Genomic DNA, 22,970 nt, shown 5'->3' with positions numbered 1-22,970 from the left:
ATTCCATACCTGCCAACATTTCAAGATGAAATATCTTACTTGTGGATTACAAAAATCTTATTTTATATGCAAACTGAAGTTAAAAATCTTACTTTCGGTCAAATCTTCAGAAAATACACATGAAAGGTATATCTAAATATTTTTTAAAAATCTGATTTCTCTGACAGAAAATCTGATTTTGCTATTTTTAACATAAAAAATCTTACTGAATCTGATAAAATCTTACTAGTTGGCAAGTATGCAATTCAAGTTTCAAACAAAAATCAGTTTACATCATCAAAGCTAACTCACATTTTTCTCATGTTCCGCTTTTCATGACTTTTCAACAAGACTAAACAGGGCAATTATAAGAACGAAATAAGACAGGCGTTAAGATTACTCAGTACCAGTGGACAAGGAATAATGTCAGTCGAAAACAAAAAACACTGAATAAGTGAATGAATTTCATCACAATATCATGTGCGAAAATGCAGTTACGATCACATTCTGATTTGGTCCACATGTACAATATTGCATGGGTGATATGGCTGCTCAACAACCTGGCTATTTTAGCATAATACAATAACACATCACTAGATAGAAATGACTGCAATGAGCGCTACTTTCGGATCATGATACTTATATGAGTTATCCGGCGCAGTAAGAAGCCCTGGTTCCATACGTTAACTTTCGTGTTTGAATCAATCCACTACTGGATATATTTAGCATTGAGATGTTCTCATATTTTATTCTTTTGACGGATATTCTTCAGTTTTTGCATCCTTGGATCGACGATGGCACGAGATAAAATGAACATTCTTCAAAGACCGATGGAAATGACACTACACCTTGAATTCAGACGACTAATTTTGCAGACGTTTACTAAACTATCAAAAAAGAACAAAGAACAACAAATCAGATAATGCTGATTATCTTTTTTTTTTTTTAAAGCTGAGTATCATTTGTTGTTGTTGTTGTTAAGGAGAATCCAAATCGTATAAACTTTATCCTTACTGTCTGACATTCTTTTTTTTTTTTTATATCCAAGTCAAAGACGCAGCGTGAGAAATATACTTTGGTAATAAACGAAATTCATTATATCACCACTTATTGTCATCTCCTCATAAATGAATACTTCGATATGAATACTTTCTTGGTTACGAATACATCTGGGTACTAGATCTTTTACGTTCAAAGAAACATCCGAATATACGACCCTTTATCTAAGTCGAAGATGAGACATTAATCAGGCGTTGGTTTCACCTTTGACGTCTGTCATTCATGAATAAAATCAATTTAATGGACGTCAATTTCGATAATTTCAATCCAAGGGCTAAACTTCTCTCAGTTTCAGTTTAACGAGAACGTCCTCATTAGGGATAAAGGCTGTAACACAGCGTCGCTAAAGCTCGAAGGATGGATTGATTACATGAAAGAATAACGCCAACACATTGATAGCAAGCAAGCGTCACAAGATGTATTTTGATCGAGCAATAAAGAGCAACGCTAAAATGCTAGCCGTTCACTGACACCGTATGAAACAACGGAATGAATTAGAGTCATTCCCGTTACTTGACACACGGCAAAAAAGCGCACTTGACATGGTATGTTGGAAGGTTATGTCTCAGCATCCGATTACTGCAGATCGGGAGGATTCTTCCTGATAGAGTCCGATCCTTGTTGAGATCACGCATTCCAGATGAGTAATGCTAGGTATATTGTAGTCTATATTTCAACGCTCATTGCCGGTTCATTGTGAAGGAAAAGATTGCTTGACGTCAACCATCCAGACATTCGTATCGCATTGATCTGAATCATGTCAGTGCTAAGATCACACGTTTCCATTGTCCTGGCGATGATAAATGTCATCTGAATCTCAAAATATCTCGAACCTACGTGCTCTGTTGCAGACATTTTATGTTCACCTCGAATCGCTTCGCTTATGTCGAGTCGGAAAGGGCAAGCCTTGAACCACGAATAGTCAGACGCCAGTGTCCCGCGCGATTTAGTCCCTCGTCTTTCTGGTGGCTACCTTCAACATTGACCATTACGTCACTAACCTTGCTGAAGTCTCCGACCAATAATAACGAATTACGCAGTCAGGAAGTTTGGAACACATCTGTTATGGGAATATACATGACTGTCATACAGTGTTACTACAGTTTGGTTTGTGATCAGAGTTCTTTACTGACAATAACAGGTTTTCATAATATCTCTCTGCTTCCTCCGTCTCTGAATCAATGACATGAACAGTGAGGATAGGGTTTGGTCTCGACATCTTACTAAGGCTACAGATGACCAAAGATCATACTCATTCCATCAAGTCTAAAGAAACAGAAAATATTATACCAGGCTGAAGGTTTTCTGGTAACAGGAAGTCTATAATATATTACTCTCGAGCATTAACTTAATACTTCATCATTCTTGGCATATGTCTTGCAACAACTTTTGCAAGCAATGCAGAAGGTTAGCTGTGATTCACAGCAAGGAAGTTTTGTTTTTCCCCCTCCGTACCTGAATTTTGCGGTAACAACGATTTACATCAACGACTATCGATGGCCGTGCCGTTGGTTACTCAGACAAAATGACGCCGTAGGCAGGGATCAGTGACGTCACGAGTTCTCAAGCGCGTCCGATTTAGGAATACGCGCCGATCATTCCCATTGCGAAGTTGTGCTCCTTGGCTTTGAGGCGCAACGCAGCGATACTGTTGGTACGTCGTTCCGTCTCTACGTGGTCTACACCCGACGACGCCATCATCGTTGAGTGACCCGGAAGTGATGTAGGTATACCGGGAGATGTCTGACCAGAGTAGAGTCCTGCCGCAGCGGCGGCAGCGGCGGCTGCGGACGGCGACTGCCCATGCGCGTGGTTTGAAGTTTGGTTCGTCATTGCCTTTAGGCCGAAGTCTGAAGGCATGGAGTGCATGCCCATGTAGCTCGGCATGTTGGAATTGGGCGCCATGCAGGACGAAGTGAGTTGGCTAGCTGTGCCCTGGACAGGCCAGTTCTGCATGGAATTTGGCGTAGAGTTGAGGGACTGCAGCCCAGCCCCAAAATTACCCAGCTGGGCCGTGTTCCATGCACTCGATCCGGTCATCTGCAATCAAGATTTGAACAACGACATTAAAATACAGCTTCAAATTTAGTTCAGGGGCTCGTTTCATAAAACTTGTCATCAGTGACAAGTTGTCATAGATGTGACAAGCTACTGAAATCCTTGCATCTGATTGGCTGAGAGCAAATTTGTCAAAGAAATGTGGCAGTTGTCACTGATGACAAGTTTTATGAAACGGGCCCCATGTCTACTCGAGATAATAGGACTCTGCAACTTCATTATCTTAATCATGAACCAACGCTTATTTCTTCCCTTTAGAATCATAAACGACCGCTTCCACAAGTACGTCTATACATCAGTCTTCACTGTAACACTATCTTATCCTGTGGTTAGTGACTGAAATGACAAACTATGAATCGGAACACGTGATAAAATGTCATGCTTTACTCTCTCAATGTCTAATCGTATTATATCGACCGAATAGCGTAGATATTCTAATTTCTTTCTTTGCTTACGTTCATTGGTCCATAGGCGTCCGGGCGGGGTGCAATTGGCATCTCGTAGGGGGCTCCCCCAGCCATAGCTCGCATTGTGTTGAACTGACCGAACCGCTCCCGCTTTCTCCACTTGGCTCGCCGATTCTGGAACCAAACCTACATGAACAGAAAAGTCAACAACAGGTTACTTAGACAGGGCTATGAACACACAGTCACGGAGTTATTCACATTTCATTGATTGCTCTACTCTCTTTCACAAAATTCCCCAGCACATCTTGCTCGCTAAACAACTCCACTCCATGTCACAGATCTATAAAGAGAATGCAGTGACGCAATAAAAATATGTCAAAGTTTCCTTTAGACAAAGGAGGGAAATTGTAGATTTATAAAGTTCGAAGGATTTTAATCACAGTTATGTTTGTAACAATCACAAATACGTAAATTAGATGAGACAATGTCATTAACTCACTTTCTCACTCATCATAATATGTCACACACAAATACATCATTAATACATCAAAAAAATTGTACTTGTCAGTGATTCTTTCAAGATCTTTATTGCATGCTCAATTAGTTCAACCAAAGAAATGTTGATATCGAATTCATTTGAGAGAGGAATGTCTCTGAAAAATTTGTGTGCAAGCAAAATTCATGAATGGTAAGCAATGAAATTGTTTCACCTAACTTGCTCTAGACATTTTGGTGAAAGCAGGCATGTAGAATTTGAAAATTCATTAAGTTCCATGATGTTTCGTCCGATATTAATGAGCTTTAATGTTCTGTTCGGTAATATTATATGACTATTCCATTATCACAGTATTCAACTTGAACATAGAGTGGATTTTCTCTTTAACGTTCCCGACGAAAAGATGGTGGGGGATAGTCTTGAAAACACCATACATCGTAAATTTCCTCTTTGTATAACTTGTACTTCACTTCAAAATACTATATGTGCCTTTAAATTTTACAACTGTGGAAAAAGGGGCAGGGAACATGAATGTTCATTCTAACTTTGCACCATGCATGCTTTTGGACCATCTTTTTTTTGATTCCGTCAAAACAGCACCTTTACATGAATTCTTGACGTCATGCATGCTGAGAGGGCAAAAGACACCTGTGTAGCAATTTCTGCCCGATTTCTAAAACGTTTTTTTATAAGTATGAATTCGCATAGATCTCCGCGCCCTTCAGTACATCGTGACATATTGAGTGCACGTAATGTTACTTGGTTTTACTATAACATCGTCTGACAGTGGATAAGTTTTCACATGGCGTCTTTTTCCCATTCATCGGAAACTGGTAATGATACGGGAGCTCAAATCGCAAGTTAAGTACAAATTTTGATTCGATTAAGACATCGTTACTCTCCACCCGGCTGTTTTCATCCGTTATGATCGGCCCCACACACCAAAGCCAGTTTATCAAAACATTCCCCGACGTGCAATATTCGTTGTGTTAACCCGGCTTAAATTGAATCCCCCATTCTCTTGCTATCAGGAACGGCGAGTACGTCTCCCATATCAATTTAGATTCTATGGCTGTCACTTTGAGTAGCAGTGGGTGTATTTTTGCAGGCAAATGACCTGTGAGAGTTCAGATTGTTGTGCTCCCGTAGCACAATAGGTAATATCTACGATTTGCAGTTGCATTCGTCGCAGATTTGATTGATCTAACGCGCATCCGAACGGACTTTGTCGCATGCCAACGAAACTGGTCCGCCTCGCTTTCCCACAGCGTGCGCATCGCCGCTCCGTTTCAAGGCCTGCGCGCCGAATCGAACGTGACAGCAGGGGTCATGCTGACTATGACCCACCGGGTCCGCGTCGGGCTGGGTAACCCGAGCCGGTGCGGTGATGCGAGCTTTCGAAGGCATCACGGACGGGAACGCAAGCCGAGTATGTGATGTCACGTAGGGAATAGTGTTCCACCCATAACAACAAACAGACACTAACTCGTGTTCTACAAATAAATATGCACTTTGAGGTGACTCTTTATGATTGGTATTGATGCCGACAAAAAATGGTCGGTGTTTTCGTCTTCAGGCTCTCGCTCGACATCAAATCCAAGGACACAACCGCTTTCTTTTTACCACAAACGTTCCTCACTACGAGAACATACCATCATAACATGTCTTGGAGAATAATTTCTCTCATTTCAAAGTATACCCTCTACCCTGGGTTACACGAATGCATGTACAATACCTGTACATGTATCACCATTTTGGTCTGGTCTTTTTCAAGTTTTTGAATTATTAATGGCGCCACGTGGACTCAACATGTTACTCTTGCGTTCCTACCTCTTAGGCACAACTGGATTTAAAGTCTCTGATTATTAAATACACATTTTTTTTTTTTCGTATAACATCACATCAACATCCCACACGCATACCCTCACACTCATAATACACGCACACACACACACACAAATATAATATCCTATACACAACGAATGTTAGACCCTTATTTGCGCCACTTTATCACTACCATTAGATGCTTGTTACACTACAAACAGACAACAATGAGTATGTCGAATGTACATTATTAATATCTAAGTACTTAGTACTGAAGCTAACAATTGCATGATATACGGGTAACCGACAGCATGTTGTAAAACTATTGTTAACCAGATGAGAATCCTGCAAACTTAACAAAATTTATGCGACTGCATTTTTTCCTGTCATTCCCTATAGGCCTACAGCATTTCTTTCTGAGCAACACCATGCACGCATATCACGTGGGTAGAAAATTACTTTTCTTTCTTTCGTTCTTTCTTTCCTTCTTTCTTCTTTTTTAAGTAACAGGTGCATCATTATAAAGCATTCTAATAGGGAAAAAATGGATCGATTCGGAAGAGTGTTAAAAGATAGGTTTTGAGTAAGAAAATACAATCGCCTGATCACTTTGCACCAGATCAGGTATGAATAGAAACCACTATCACCGATAATAGGCAGGCATTTATCGAGACAACACTAATGCACCGCCAAGTCCTACACTCAGTGGACCTGGTGGCATAAACCCAGCTGACAAAATTCGTGATGTTGAAATTGAAGGAGTCCGGTGACACAAACCTATGTCAAACCAACCATCTTATTAACGCATAATGTTACTATGGATGCGATTTTGCCCCCATACAGAATATCGGAACAAGAGGTGCTGGTGGAGAGGACGTTGAAACTGTTCTCACCGTATAAGAAGACTGAGACATTCACTAAATGCGGAAACACAGCTTTTCTATGCGAAGGTTCACTGCACCCAGTTATCCATAGGGACTGTGATGACAATCATGATGACTGAGATGATGATGATGACCAAGGTAACCATGACAACGAGGATGATCGACCAACTACAAAGGAGGATATGGAGATCGGTGGATCTGGAGGACATTAGGGAAATATGGAGCCATTTACGGAGGTGGAACGAGATGATGTACCGAGCTTTCTAAAACATAGCGCAAAATCTTGACGATGGAACCTCCTGATGCAGAAAGCACATTATTTCTGAATCAACGTGTCTTACTTCCCCACATATCCAACCAATGACTGTACTATTTGCTAGAAAATACCATTTACAACCCTTGGTATCTAAACAAAATAACTGCCAAGTCGTCCAATAGGCTTTCAGCATCTGTGACGGTCTCGTTTCAAGCCTATTATGGGTTTGGGTGCATATCCCTCGTCGATCAACGTTCGGCATTACACATTCCAGCCTCCGAGTTACATCTTTCCCTTTCCCGTTGTCCATTCATCATTGTAAAGTAAGAGGAATGGATATGGAATATGGCAATTCATAACCAATTTCTTCCTCCCATACGTCATATCTGGGGTGGTGGTCTCATGAAGAACTTTATCACCGATACGACAGTTATCGTTATAAGTTTGTGGCGTCAAATATAAAGCTGTTAAAGTGCTAATCGGCTTATTGAAGTCTTTATTGTAGTTGAAATATCAATGCTTCCTTTCTTTTCACGTGACAGAAATCTTATCTCTATGAAAGCAAAATTTAGATGGTTTGAATTGACAATCCACACAACTTATAGCGATGGATGTTTTAGTTATCGTCCACACTTGAATTAAATAATGACGAAAATGTGCAAACATAATATCTTGTGCGGTTTCTGATTCTCCCATTTTAGATAACAAGCTTAAATTTAGCTCATTAATCGCACGACCGTCATTACCTTGTGAAACCGTTACCATGGAAACTCGGTGTTAAGTGACAAAACACAATATATCTTAAGCATGTGAAAAAGACAACTAATCTGCAACAACGTAACATTGGAAAACATTTCCTCGTTCTGTGTTGTTCGTATTGTTTTGACTACTATACTAGATCAAAATACCTGACCTAATGAGCAAAATCCACTGGTCCCCAAAATCTCCGTATTTCTTGTAGGGCCTATATCATCTTTTATTCACCAAGTGAATTAGGGTGATCATAATATCAAGATTCAAAGGTGTCTAGAGAAAAACACTATTAAAAGTATCAGAGGTGGCTCTCAAAAAAAAAAAAAAAAAATCAAGTACAATCCTGCACAGAGATAATCACTTTTCACGACTATGATATTATCTTATAGACAGGATTGACTAACCATTTTCGTTGTTAGGATATTAACATCAGAGATAATATCGCCAGCATATCTAAATTTAGCAAATGTTAAAGTAGGTCTACCTATACGTCTCATCGACTGAATTATGATATTCAAGCTACAACTGACTACAACCATCAACCAAAATTTGCTTCTACAGTATATGTTAATATCATACTGATTGTTATCTAATGACGGCCAATCTTATCCGATATTTCATTTTCAGTAAGAACAAATCGTCTACAGTATACTACTTCTAGAAGACATAAATGGCTTGGCTTGGTTTCGTAAACTTTCTTTCCAGTTGTTATTTACGGTGGGGAGTGACGGAAACAGGTGGAGTCTGTGATGACATACGGCACAGTTTTAATGACGCGACCCGTGGGAGTCTAACTAGGATTAAGATTGTTTTCAAACAGGCGCTGAATTCTGTTTTCGAAAATTAGATTTAAGGCCAGTGACCCTCTCTCTCTCTCTAGAACTATCAGAAGATCAAAATCTCTTTTCATGTTAGCCGAAGAGTCTATGATCTTTTAGTAAAATATTATGGGAAAAAATGTTAACTTTGGTTATCCTTCTGCACTAGTAATATAAACTGCTATCTAGTCTACGTAACAGATGTATTCACGTGGTATCCACAAAAGTTCCTGAAATAATCACCATGAATCACCAACATCATCATCCGATCAGAAACAACTCTCTACCAGTCCATCTACGAGACAATGGATTGCCGAGAGGGGTCGCTATTGCACTTCTATTCTCCGCGGACCGTAATCAAACAACGGTCGTGTGGGGTTGACACGCTGTTCCATGTTTGTACCAGTTCACAAGGCATCCACACGGAAAAAAAAAATCTTCTGATACCCCCCCCCCCTCAACAAATTCTTGGTACGTCAGTGTATTACCAGCATATTTTTTGTTGACGTCATAGTGGGACTTACCCCAATAGTCGTGTTAATTGCATGTGCGGTAATACAGTGCCCAAACTTTCACAATTATTTCAGTACGACTGACATCTAGCTTGCTTCATGCTATTTATCTTACTTCAGACATCGCAGTTTGAGTGAGTGATGCATTAAATACGCGTATACGCATCACGGCCAGCACTGATTACAAGCGACTGAGGACAACCACATTTAAGCCTCTCAGCACCAACAACTCGTGATGTCATTGGCAATGTAAGAAAAATTACAAACAAGCAAACAAAAGAAGGCCGATGATATTCACAGAGTTAAAACAGTGTTGAAACAGGAAGGTGGGAGAGGGAGCCATCTCACATTTCCCTGGTTTAAATGACTTCATCTTCACGCAGACGACGTATTGAATAATTGAGGACACTATAAATGCAAAACTCTGGGCGTTTTAGGTTAAGGGTAGGAGATGAAGACGAATAAAAAGAAGAAATAAAGTATGGAAGAAAGAAGAATATGAAGAGGAGAATATGAATGAGGAGAAGTCAGCGGTAGTAGTAGTAGTACACCCTGTAGTAGCAGTAGCAGCAGCAGTAGCAGCAGCAGCAGCAGCAGCAGTAGTAGTAGTAGTTGTAATAGTAGTAGAACTAGTAGAAGTAGTAGTAGTAGTAGCAGTAGTAGTAGTAGTAACAGTAGTAGAACTAGTAAAAGTAGTAGTAGTAGCAGTAGTAGTATAATAGTAGTAATAGTAGAAGTAGAAGCAGTAGAGACAGTAGTAGAAGTAGTAGCAGAAAAACAAGAAGACGACGAGATTAGGAGGAAGAAAGGAAATATCAATCTAAATCTAGACTGAAACACGATATAAAATAATCTATTCAATGTGAGGCTCTCACGAACAACTGAAAAATTCTAAAACATTCTTGTACAGTTTTCAGTAAGACCTTCTTCTAAACATCTTCAGAATGTTTGAGCATGGAGCTATTGAACATGTTTAGTAGCTCCATAGTTTGAGCAGGGAGGTGGGAAAAGATCTCTTCCCACCTCCATGGTTTGAGTCAGAAATCAGCATTATTATGATGATCAACCCTCTGAGCATAGTTTGGGTGTGTCATATGAACAGTTTATGTTTTATATTCGGAATAGTATTTCTGTGTCTGCACTATATTTGGTAATAGACAATTTCTATGCAGAAGTTCTGAGCTCGCTGTCTCACATTACCGATTACGTTCATCTGTTTCACCAATGGTCATACCGAGGAGACATCAAACTATGTGATACCTCGTCGGCCATCCCTACATCAGCTCCACTCATATTCCATGTATTCTCTCATCTTCCAAAGATGCCGAGCATCCTTCATTTACTTCTGCCTTCGGGGATTTATTTACGCCTTGTTATCGTACACTCTCTGTGCAAACCTGTTTCCGTTTACTGCACTTCATCCCAAACACGGCGAACTTTGGAAACTCGGCGTATGAATGGCAGATGGAGTTTACCATCTGACTCCAATTTATCAGTGGCCTTGAACGAGCGTTTCTGTACTTTTCGGCATATTTGTGTCAATTCCATTTCTCTGGACGATGGCATCGTAGGGAGGGTCATGTGATGCATTGGAACGGATGATAGACTTTATTGGAGCTAAAGGAAAATGTCTAGCTAATTGACATTTTATGGTTTGTATATCGTTATGTTTCATTTGAGTAGAATATTTGAAAAAATACACTTAGTGGTAGTACATTTTAGTAAACGTTTAATAGGAGTGAAAGGAACTTGGATAAAAGATGGGTCACTGGGCAGAGAAATTTGGTCCCATTCGATTTGGTTGGGTACAGGTGTATTGGAATGAGTGATGCTGAAAACTGGAAGAGGAAGAATGATCACATAGCACGGTGGAACCGGGTTAATATTGTCTCGAGACAAAGAGAAAGGAACATTCACCTGTCTGTCACTTGATTCCCAACATGTGACAAAGATGTTGCCTGAACAGATGGAAAATGTTACGTGCGAATTTCACGGTGAATTTCCCGCCAATTCCTTCCGCTACTTAGTGAAGGGAAAACATAACGAGTCTTGTTCCGCAATGGGACAGCAATTCAACGTGTCAGTCAACGCACGACACGAAAGCTCTTCACGGCCCTACCACCCCAGCAGTAAAGCTTGATACCCTCTCCCTGCCCGTAGTTTCCCGCCCGAGCCGCAAGGCGTAGAGTACCCGAACGGATCCGTTGCTTGGTTTCCATGGTATGTGGAACAATCGTCTGAGGCGGTGCTCGGGTTGAGGGCAGCCGCAAGCGCTGAAACAAATTCAGGGAAATCTCTCTTTGCTTTCAAGTGATGCATGTGACTTATGGGTGGCGGATGATAGAGACGCTCGGCGATTTGAAGTGATTTGTCAAAGTTAAGATGCGCTAGCCAAGTGTTAAAAGCCGGCAAACACACCATTAGGCTAATTCAATTGTTATTGATTGAAAGCTATCACTGACAGCATGAGCACTCATGAGTTGATTTGAAAGGTACCAGGAGGCACCAATCTCATCCTTAATAACACGGAGGGAGGGAAAGAGAGACAAACGGAGATGGTTATAGGAGGAGAAGGGGATTACACATAGAAAGATAAAGACAAGAAAGAAAAATAAAGTAACATAACTATGATCACGATTCGTCTTCTGTACCAAGAAAAATAGGTGTCTCCTCCTCAGATTAATCTAAAGTATTTATCGCTCTTGCAACGAAAGTAAGAGATATTTTCATGGACCGAGAATACGAGATCCAAGGAAAACATGATAATTATATTAAAAGAACAGCAAACATGCTGTTTGTATAGATGATGTATAGCACGGCTAATCACACATCAGTCCAATGAAGCAGCGATATAGAGACAGCATCCACACATACAACTATGTTCCTCCATGTCAAAGGAACTGCACAAACACACACACACACATACATACAAACACAAGCACACACAGAAACATGCATAAAAAACAACAAAAATGTGTATTTAGGCTGGTGATTGGTTCGCGAGCCATATCAAAAAATATCACACACACATAAGAAAAAAACACCCCACACAACTAGGCGTGCATTTCGTGTTTGTGTAGGATTATGAAAAATAATTACATAGGGCCAACATGCAAAATATGCTGGCAGGGACTATATGCCTACCTTGTCTTACCGCTGGTAAGGGCTGGATAAGTTTTCCCAAGGAGGTATATACCTCTTTGGTTTTTTCCTTCTTCACTATCCATAACATCGACGCCAGCAAAAAATAAACTAGTTTCTGAAAACTCGTGAGAGTCATTAGCATCGTATCGCTTCTGCTGAAATGCGAATGGTTGTGAAACGTTTTGGGTACTGAAAGTACTGCCTTGGAGATCAGAGATGATCGATATTACATTCAAAACTTATTCCGTTGCGTGCAAGAAAAATAGATGGTCTGAAGGATGGAAGAAAAAAAAAAACATAACAGCAGCTATGATTTAAATGGGGAAAAAACCTGCAGGAACAGTAGTCTGATTAATGTATCATGATTATCAAAACACACAGGTTCTTCAAGAGCTTGGCGGTGGAAGCAAATATGTAATGCACTCATAATGGCCTCTGAGGCTTGTACTGACTGACGAGGAGAGGAAAGAAATCGAATCAATTAACAGCAAATAGCTCCGTTGTTGGTTACCGCGATATTTTGTTTTCATGATCCTTCTTTTTTTTTGGGGGGGGGGGGGGTGGAAAGAATCCTATCGTGACTGTTCGCTCCGGGAGTTCGTGGATCTTTGGTAAGGCTTTGTACTACTCCAAACTTCATTCTGTCACTCTTTATTTTCATATTTCTTCAAGTTTCTTTTATCTATTTTCGATCTTTTTTATTTCTTCGACAGGGAGCTGATTGCCACAAATTCAACGGTATTTCTTGAAATGCCTCAGTACCATGAAGAGGTAAGAAACGCAGAGCACCAACGCATTTACTTTACTATAATACGGCGAGTACACGCTCATTATTTCATTCTATCGGGGTATTTAAGATGAATATATAGTTTAATACTTTTAAGACTGATTCTTGGTTTCCTAACTTCTCTTTGTGACCATTCCTACAAAATCGTTTGCTGCTTTAACTAACGTACTGTTTACCAACGTGTCCTGTTAAAAATCAATAACTAGCAAAAACACAACCTGAGCTGCATGGTCCTACATGTATTTTATTTTGTGTAAAAGAAGAATCGATTGACTCCCCCCCCCCCAAAAAAAAAAAAAAAAAAAAATGATGTACAGAATGAAACAGCAAATATATATGTGTGACTGACTTTATCCATATTCGATAATTTGTCTTGGTGTTTCTTTTCTTCTTCTTCTTCTTTCTTTTTTTTACTCTTGACATTAGTGTTTGAGGAAGTCAGTCTGGAAATGGTTTACTGGCGTTGTGATATTTGTTCAGGATCGTCCAGTTAGTGTCATCGTAATTATGCTTCAGTGTGTCTTTATCCAATTAAACATCAGTTTATAGATAAGTGAGCAAAGTTAAAACGTCTATTTTTTTATCAGGCCATAAGAATGTCAAACATTGTTATAATATAAACTCATCTTTGTGTTCATATGAATCTTTTTTTAAGTCACGACAAGCTTCGGACGCGATCTGCACTTCCTTTCGCCATGCGATAACACCGAGAAGCCAGTGCTTTCGTGAGGATGCGGGGATTTCTTGCTTTGTTGACAATTCGGCCTCAAACCATCTTTTCATAACAACCACGCAGATATCGGCTTTGGCCTAATCAGAGCTTGGCACGATTTTCAACAAACGATGGACGTAGCGAACGGAGATGTCATGCCGAAAAGTGTTTGGCTTCAACGATAGTACACGATGGTAATCAAGATAAGAACGTAGAAAACACTCCACAGCAAAGCAGCACACATGCCCCACGGAAGACCAGATAAACTTGTCAAGCGGTAGAGCACACTGAATATGGAATAGAGGAGGTAGGAAGAGAAGTGAAAGGAAATACACAGGCGAAGAGAAATGTGGAAGAAGAATGCATGCGCTTGCAACAAAACAACATTTTAAAACGAAAGGAGAACGGAGTAAGATAGGGAGTAGTTCACAAAGCTAGACAAGTCATGAACCATTGTTGTTGTTGCTATTTTCTATAAAAAGTTGACATCCACGCCTTCCATGTTAGTTACGCTTGGAGTCCGACAAGACTTGTTACACCCACGGAAAACCTAGCTGCCTTTCCTCCCCACTTTTGCCCTTCGGGTGTATCTTACCCTTGTAATTAGTCGAGCTTGTCTTAATTTATCTCACGACACTTCGGCTAATTGGAGTCGCGCGCTGCAAACAATGACCAATTAGTTCGGGAAAAGGCGGGGTCCATATTTTACTCGTTTCCTCTAGTGACCGGAAGTTTTTCAAGAGAATGGCATAAACATGACGCGTCATCCTTCTTGTTTTATTTTGGCTTGAGCAGACGAATAAAGTTGACATCGTGCACAGTGTAAGAACCGAAGAAATGAGGAGCCGTGGTGGCATGGCTTTAAGAGCATTCAACTACCACCGCCTTACTCGGAAGTCTTCGTTGACACAAAGTGTTTGACATTCCCTGTGGGTACTGTCCATGTTTTATTGAATATAAATTATAGCATCTCATCATAATTAATCTAATTTTAGCTCATAACATATGTGTACACGCTCAGTACACTACAATACTTTTTTAAAGTTTCTATTTGGCTACACGGGCCGCGTTTTGTTTTGTTTTTAATTTTATTAAAGGGAGGCTTCGCTCGGTAGCTTTGTTTGTTTGTTTTTGTTGGGGGATGGGGGTAGTGCTCTCGGAAAGGTAATGGTTCAATGGGTCACCCCCATTTATTTATTTATTTATTTATTATTTTAGTTTGTGCAAGTGAAATAAAGGTATTTACGGCAAGTTTGACCTTATCACATGACGCCATTTGTGTTTGTATATACATAATCATAATAGATCAACCTGTATAACGACTAAGCAATTTGATAAGCAAAAATAATGAAGAGCAAAAGGAATCGGTTATGCTCCTATCATCTAAGATTTTTACCTTTATGTGTTTTCACAAAATTGGGGACACGATTAGTTACTAAACGTGATCAAAGAAATATCCCTCAATGCATGCGTGGCAGCTGAGAATTCAAGATGTGTAGTTCGTTGTCACGTGACATTTTACCCATTTTTTTCTTCACATATCAACAAATCCGACAGCAAGTGACGACGGCCGAGATATGAGCAGGGGGGTTGCACACCAAACTAATCACGCTAGTAATTAAAAACTGTCTGGTTGGTTGTTTAGGGAAGCGGCACGCGCGGACATCCAATAAACAGATGTGCAGTGGAGAAGCGGGAAAGAGATAAGATAATAGAAGCACGTGCCTTGAACTAGACTAATAGCCGCATTTGATAAAAGCAAAACTTCTTCGTATGGCGAGACTGTACAGGCACAAGGTATATAGATGGTAGAGGATATGCCTCTATCACGTCTTAAATACCTCCTGAGCTTTTTGCATGCCAATTACACATTTTCGTGACTTTCAGCATAAAAATAGATACAACATACCGCCATGAGACAAATGAAGCAAAAAGGAATGCAGGAGCTTAGGCTGACCATTTCCGGCATATAGGTCTGCATGTGTTTTCATTGGTAGTTTTTGTGACTTCAGCAACGTTGAAGTTCGTTACTATGAGGACCGATTTTCCCCAGTCTCTACCGAAGTTGTATTCTATTTTGTTACCATATAAAAATCCAATAAACACCTTGGCACAACAGTTATTAAATCCTATTCATGTCATGAATTCCGGAATACTTCATCTGGTAGGCCTATATTGCATTTTATTTTCCTATTCGCAAACACCTCTCGCTTATTCACAAACGAACTTCAATGAAATTCGTCCCGTCTAACACAACGCCGTAATATGAAGCCTTATCAACTAACGGTTACAGCGAGTTAAACGCTTGCAAAACACACATAAATACACAAACGCACAAACAAACGAACTAGCTAAGCAAGCAAGCGGACACGCGATTACGCCTTCAAGAATAACAAACCAGCACTTTGACGTAAATACTTCCATGATAATTACAAGAATTATAGGAAAAAAAATACAGCTAAAATCACAGCCACCATCTTTTGTGCAATTCCACTCTCTGTTCAAAAGTTGGCTGTTAATGCCTAAAATATAGTCATAACATCAAAATTAGACAGATATAGAATGTAAGTAGAATCTCACATGTGTGTGTGTGTGTTTTTACAGCAATAATATCAGTAGAGATCACAGATGTATATTAAATTGAATTTGGTGATGAAATCAGCCCCATTAACATGTGATACTGTAACAAAAAGTACAACTAGGACTCAGGAGCCAGGCGTATTCTTTTGTTCTTTCTTTTTTCTTTTTGTTTTGTTTTGCTGTTGCCATGTTGCAATGACCTACATAGCGACGATGACCCCTTACATGAACAAAAATATTTCTATACCTTCTATACCGCATAAATCAATAATGTAGTGATAACTGCTAAGTATATTACATCATCATCTCTCTTAATTTGCATATATTTCGTTGCAACCAATTCCAATACTCCGTCGTAAAAACATGTGAAACTGTATCATTCCATAACATTCATTTCAGTCCAATTTGACGAAAAGTCTATCATTCTATCCTTATGAAGAGACGTCATCAATCATGTCATATTGAACGTGGTATGGGATTACAATGAAACAACCACTTCATACTGAAATATTGATAAGTAATTAAAAAGTTATTTTAGACTATGATTATCAAGTAGGTCTACATTTCTTGTCGTTGGCAGCGTTTTACAGGTGTTTGAACACGTACTCTGTAGTGATTGATCGAACAAGTCATTGATGCAGTGGATTTACTACAAAAGTGGACACATACACCAGGCACAGCTTTGTTTAATCCTTACATGTGTTGGCAATCGTTATGACTATCAAGGAATGGCGGACTTCGTGATTTCCCCTTCACTTGAAAATACGGACAAAATGGATTATCACGAAAAACAAAACAAAACAAACAAACAAAAACAAAACAAGGAACACAAAACAACGAAATACAGCGAAGACCACCCTCAAGCACTGGGTATTCTGGGTATCTCTAAGCTCTGAATCACGGAGTTGTCTGGCGTGGGCCAACAAGTGCAGCTAATTGGGATTGACAACTGACAATACTCGTCAATTTCTAAGGATCATCTCGTTTTATCTCCAGACTTCTGACCTCGACGCAGGTTACACATTCACGGGCGACGACGGCCTCCGGGATCTTTGGGGGAGTAGCATCCAAAGCATTGCAGCCCGAGTGGCCACCATCCCCCGTCTACCCCACCCTAATCCTCCTTCCTACTTTTGCCAAACGGGCACATAAACCATAATACACTTTGTCTTAAAAATCTCCTTATATCTTACACAAATTTTTGTGTTTCAGAGCAATTTCCGGTTTAAAAAGTCGATGATGAGGAAAAAATTGAGTATGCGTTCTCGTCTTTCGGATATCTAATATTCTATAGCAATTGCCTTGATTTATTATATCAATGCATGAATGAATGAATGAATGCATGAATGAATGAATGAATATATAAAGAATAGATAAATAGATAGATGAATAAATAAGTTAATAAATAAATAAATAAATAAATAAATAAACATAAAATAAATAAATAAATTAATTGATAAATTAATAAATAAATAGACAGATAAATATATGAATAAATAAAAAAAAAAAAACATATCCATCTATATGAGATGTAGACTCATCTGAATGTCATAATCTCGACGAGATATCAGGATATCTTTCGATATGGGGATCTATCTCTAGCATCTCTTCTAGAGCGCATTGAAAGACCAAAATTCCAACTTTCATCTCAACAAACTAAACATTTCCTTTTCCGCCACAAGAGGGCTTTTTACACTTGTAAATTTTTGCTTAGCCCCGGACTATCGGTGGGGCTAAGGGGGGGCCTTAGCCCCACCGATAGTACGGGACTATCCTTAGCCCACTTTCTGTTTACACTCGTTTTTGCCAAAGTGGGCTAGCCCCACCGATAGTACGGTACTATCTGGCCCTGCAAAATAGCAGGGGTTAGCACCGCAATTGCGGTGCCAAGCAAGTGAGTGTAAACAGAACGAAAAAATAATCCTGGGCTAAGCGACGGAGACGAAGTGCGACCCTCACTGACCAATCAGAAACGAGGTAATCAAGTGCTGCCGGTGCGTGCGTGTACGTGTACAGTACACAGCGTAATTATGAATATTCATGTGGTTTGGAAAGTCCGGGGCTAAGAAAGACGAGTGTAAAAAGGTCAGTTTTCTCCTTAGCCCCGGACAAGAGATAGTACGGGACTAATTGGCGAGTGTAAAAAGCTGAAAAAATTGGTACGGGACTAACGATAGTCCTGGGTCAGAGAAAGTCCGGGGTTAAGAAACACAAGTGTAAAAAGCCCTAAGGAATACTGGTACACACGTACTACTATTCTAGTATTCACTTTCTCTTTTATAATACACACATACTAGTATACACACCCATACAAACACACCCACCCAAATAAACTCAGGCCTACATTAGCAGTGAAAATCAGATACACTGGAACGTTTGTCCCACGCAGTCCACCCTTAGTCACAAGCAAAGAAGGAAAATATTGTGATTTCACAATTTGTGTGTGTGTGTGTGTGTGTGTGTGTGTGTGTGTGTGTGTGTGTGTGTGTCGACTTCCTGTAACATATTATATCAAGTTGATTCGTTTCGATTAATTGAAATCCACGTGTAATCAAATGAAAATCAACTCCATGATTAAGCTGAGCGGGAATTCATTAATACATATCATCATCTTCTCTAATTTGCATATGTGATTGTGACAAATAACTATACATTTCCGCGGAATGATAATGAAAAATTTGAGAACTATGATGATAACTCGTCATAACAAAAGAAGTCTGTTGATTCCAGATTTTTATTTACTCTGCCATAGTGATCTACACTCAAATATTAATAAAGTTCATAATAGTTTCATTTAGAATCAAACGAAGACTCTGTTACGTACAGATTCACCCCATACTATAATAATTTAAGAGCGATGTCACACAGTCCCCGTACGAATTCTCGGACTGTCAGCTGAATCAGTTGTCGAGTCGTGAAGCGCAGAGCTTTGCCAATGGACATTATCTCTAAATCGGCGTGTATTGAATGAATAGGATACAAAAGTAGCTCGCTGTTCGATCACGGGGTAAATGTAAAGGAAAAGAAATGGAACAAGGATTACAAGTTACCATCAGTCAGTTTGGGACACACAGCAATTACGTCACGACGTGATTATAATGACGATGACAGTATGATGGTGACGACGGTGATGATGATGATGACGATGATGATAAAGATAGTGATAATGATGTTAGTGACGATAATGGCGATAGTGGTGGTGATGATGATGATGACGGTGATGATGATTGGATGATGAAGGTGATGATACTGATGATGATAATGATGTTAAAGTGAAGAAGAAGAAGACGATGACGAATCTGATGATTATGTTAAAATGAAGAAGAAAAAGACGATGACGACTCTGATGATGATGATGTTAAAATGAAGAAGAAAAAGATCACGACTCTGATGATGATGATGTTAAAGTGAAGAAGAAGAAGATGATGAAACTGATGATGATCATGATGATGACGGTTTATGGAGTATTGTGTTGGCTGTATTTGTCTGCATCTACCACATACGGTAAAGTATTACAACATCAATACATTGATGACTACTTACACAATGAACCTTGATACACTTTCATACAACTATGAAATCATTTTCTCATGGACCGTGGTGTACTTCAAGTTTAATACTTGCTTGGTTACTGGATATTACGACGTGATGAGGATTAAAGAATGTTCAGTGTTCGTGAATATCAATCCGTTTTTTCATTATGTTGAGCAATACGAATGTGAAGTAATGAATTGCTAATGGTGCTAATCGGTCAAATACTCTTTGAATACATTATTCCCTTACTAGGATGTTTCATAGCCCAGGCCCGCACTGCCCGTAATCATTTTCATTTCTACACTGTAGTCCTATACCGACTTCCTTTAAACACTGTGTTACCCTAAACTTAACCCTAGCAATCCTACAACATGTTTTAAGTTGACATCTAGTATCAGAATAGTATGAGTTTCACTTTAGCTTGTGAAAATTTTTGTTACGGGGAGAGGAAACGTAAATATACTTGAATTACCTATTCGTTATGTCTCAACATGAAGTTTTCTCAAAGACCGTAATGAAAAATAAAGACCAAATTATTTCACTTTGCTAATATTTTTGTTTCAGAGCATTAAGCTTTAAGGTTAAGTTACAGGAGCAGTTCGTTCCTGTACCTCACGTCAATCCGTGATCGGGGCCTTAAACTACTCTCTATAGTAAATGAAGTGTATTGCCTTTAACTTCGTGCAATTATTTAGGAAGTCCATGGGATGAAGACATGGAGCGGCAAGTAACGCTGATTGTAAATAAGCATCCCCTGTCATGTCCCGTTACGCGGACCCGTAAGTCTAGGCACATCAACACGCGGGAACGGCCGTAGCCCGAATCACCGACCTTGGTGGCAGATTTACGGCGCGAACATGTGCCGCAAAAGGGGCTGACGGACGGAATGTGCCTCGCCGAACATTAAGGGCATCTTTTGCATGTCCCGACGCAAACCAGTCTTTCTGGTCGCATGCGCTGATGCCCGATGACAACTGGATATCGCACGACCTTCGATGCGGCTAGTCGGCATGGGAGCGAACGACCTTTCGTCGAGTTTATTTAAACGTTTCACGACAAGGAGTGATTGTTTTCAACTGCTCACCAAAGACACGTACCGTTTCCTCTTACACGGAGTGTTATGGCGACATCTGCATGCTACTTGAGAGTGAAACATGCCCCTAAATGACTTGCAACATTCCTTTCAAAGATACTCTAGCTTTAAGTGCCAGGTTGTGTTTGAGGTGGAATTTGATTAGTTTGTTGTAATGGACATTAACGTACTTGATAGGACATCATGTCACCTCAAGAGTGCGTTGTGCCATCTTTCTTAGATGAGTATTCATAAAACGTACAGATTTAAAAAGTAAGTGCCTAGGTCTATATCGTATAAGTATGTGATTAATTCATATATAAGAGATATAAGATATAAGAGGTTAAATAGACTGCTTACACCTGTTAATACCATAGAGGTGGTGTCATCATACGCAGTTTATTAATTAGCCCCAGGAAGCATTGCATCTTAAACTTTAAATTCAGTCATCATTCCAATGCCTCCCTGTATATTTACCTGAACACGTGCCTCCGTGAGATCACATCGAAGGGCAAGTTGCTCTCTGCAGTACACATCGGGATAGTGAGTCTTTTGAAACACTTTTTCCATCTCATCCAGCTGGTAACTTGTAAATGTCGTTCTATTCCGCCGCTTCTTCCTTTTGGAAGCAGCGTCGTCGTTTACCGCCCCGTTCAGAGCGCCCTCAGGTGAACCGTGGTCGCTGAGATCGGCTTTCACCGCGCCTGGACTCGACGCGGTGGGCGACTGCATGGCGGTTAGTCGGCGGTGGGCTTCCTCCATGACTACCCCATGAGCCGCGGCGGCTCGAACCGCGTTGTGTAGGTGGAGCTGACTATTCGTAGTCCCATGCATTGTAGTTGATGTGTGGTCTTTGGCGATCCCGTCTCCTGTAGCGTCTCGTTGCAACAATTTCAAACTCTCGTTTGTCATCCTCGCACCTCTCCAATTCTCCGCCCCTGCCAGGGATCCCGGACTCACGGCGTGGCTTATCTTGGAAGAATCCCCCTCGACCTTCGTGAAGTCGGAATTCGTCTGACCGTGCTGGTGACGTAATGATGACGTCACACCAAACGATTCAACATTTGTCGCCTCCAATCCAGGGAATCCCTCTCTTGGTGGACGGCTCAGGGAGTGACAATCCTCCAAACCAACGACTGTTGGTTGAGGGAGCTTGAGGTTGCCTGCTGGCTGAGAGGACTCAAGCTGGAACGAACAAGATAATGGTGATGAACCGCCTCGGAGACTTGCAACACGTCCGAGATTGTCGGCGGGCGGATGCGCTGTCGAGCAGTCAAGGGTAGATCTTCCGCTATCCACTGAACAGGTGCGGCCACTATCTGCGACATCCCAAACAAAGCAGCGGAGAACGAAAGAAATGAAAAGTGAGAGAAAAGAACAACAAAGAAAAGTGTCAAGTCATGGCAATAAAATGTGAAGAAAACGTGGATGACAATGCCAGAGAGAGGTTATCAACCGCTTCCTACATTTTTTAAACTTGATAAACTCATGGTTTTTAAGTCAAAGTCCGATCATCAATCAACATACGTTAATGAAATCACGGACCGCAACAGAAACTGAGAAAACATAGCGTTACCACGAATCCTGAATCTGGACTTAAGCTGTAACTAATTGCGTAAAAGGTTATGAGTATATACGGACGGATCACGAAGAAAAATTGAGTCCTGAAAGAAAAAAGTTAAAAACCATCCTAATCAGTTACATCATTATCTACAAAGGCTCAGGGATTATAGTACCGGATGTGAGAAGGAGGAAGCAGCAACATTTGGATGAGAAATTAACATTGGTGGAATGTATTCCTCTGAAGAAGTAGAACGTCACAATGCCGTCACAGAATGAGCCACGCAAATTAAATGGGGGCAGTTTCCGTGCCAGCATTCGGCTGGAATCTGGAATGCAGCTTTGCTACAGAAATGGTACTTCTCATTGGATGTTCATCTCGGCTCGGCTGATATCTCACAACATTCTCCATCACCTCACTGTACGTCCACCATAATCGACATGTGATGTACAAAGTGTTTACGATCCATGAGGGGAAGTCTTTGAGATGTGATTGTTAGGAATAAACTACTTCGTTGACGTTTAAGACTGTAGT

The 22,970-nt window shown here is 40.3% G+C and overlaps 1 protein-coding gene across 1 annotated transcript; it reads right to left on the bottom strand.

The window, feature by feature from the left end:
* Positions 1–2,508: 2,508 nt before the first annotated feature.
* On the bottom strand, positions 2,509–21,787 carry LOC140236143 (homeobox protein aristaless-like 4). Its single transcript, XM_072316114.1, has 3 exons — positions 21,353–21,787; positions 3,552–3,689; positions 2,509–3,078 (listed from the first exon to the last, which is right to left on the bottom strand). The coding sequence occupies exons 1-3, from the start codon at positions 21,785–21,787 to the stop codon at positions 2,617–2,619; spliced, it is 1,035 nt and encodes a 344-aa protein (XP_072172215.1). The 3' UTR covers positions 2,509–2,616.
* Between the last annotated feature and the right edge of the window lie 1,183 nt (positions 21,788–22,970).

The sequence above is a fragment of the Diadema setosum genome, chromosome 12 (assembly GCF_964275005.1).
Source record: "Diadema setosum chromosome 12, eeDiaSeto1, whole genome shotgun sequence".
Classification (NCBI taxonomy): domain Eukaryota; kingdom Metazoa; phylum Echinodermata; class Echinoidea; order Diadematoida; family Diadematidae; genus Diadema; species Diadema setosum.
Note: the sequence above shows the minus strand (reverse complement) of the source record. Positions and strands in the feature narration are given on the sequence as shown.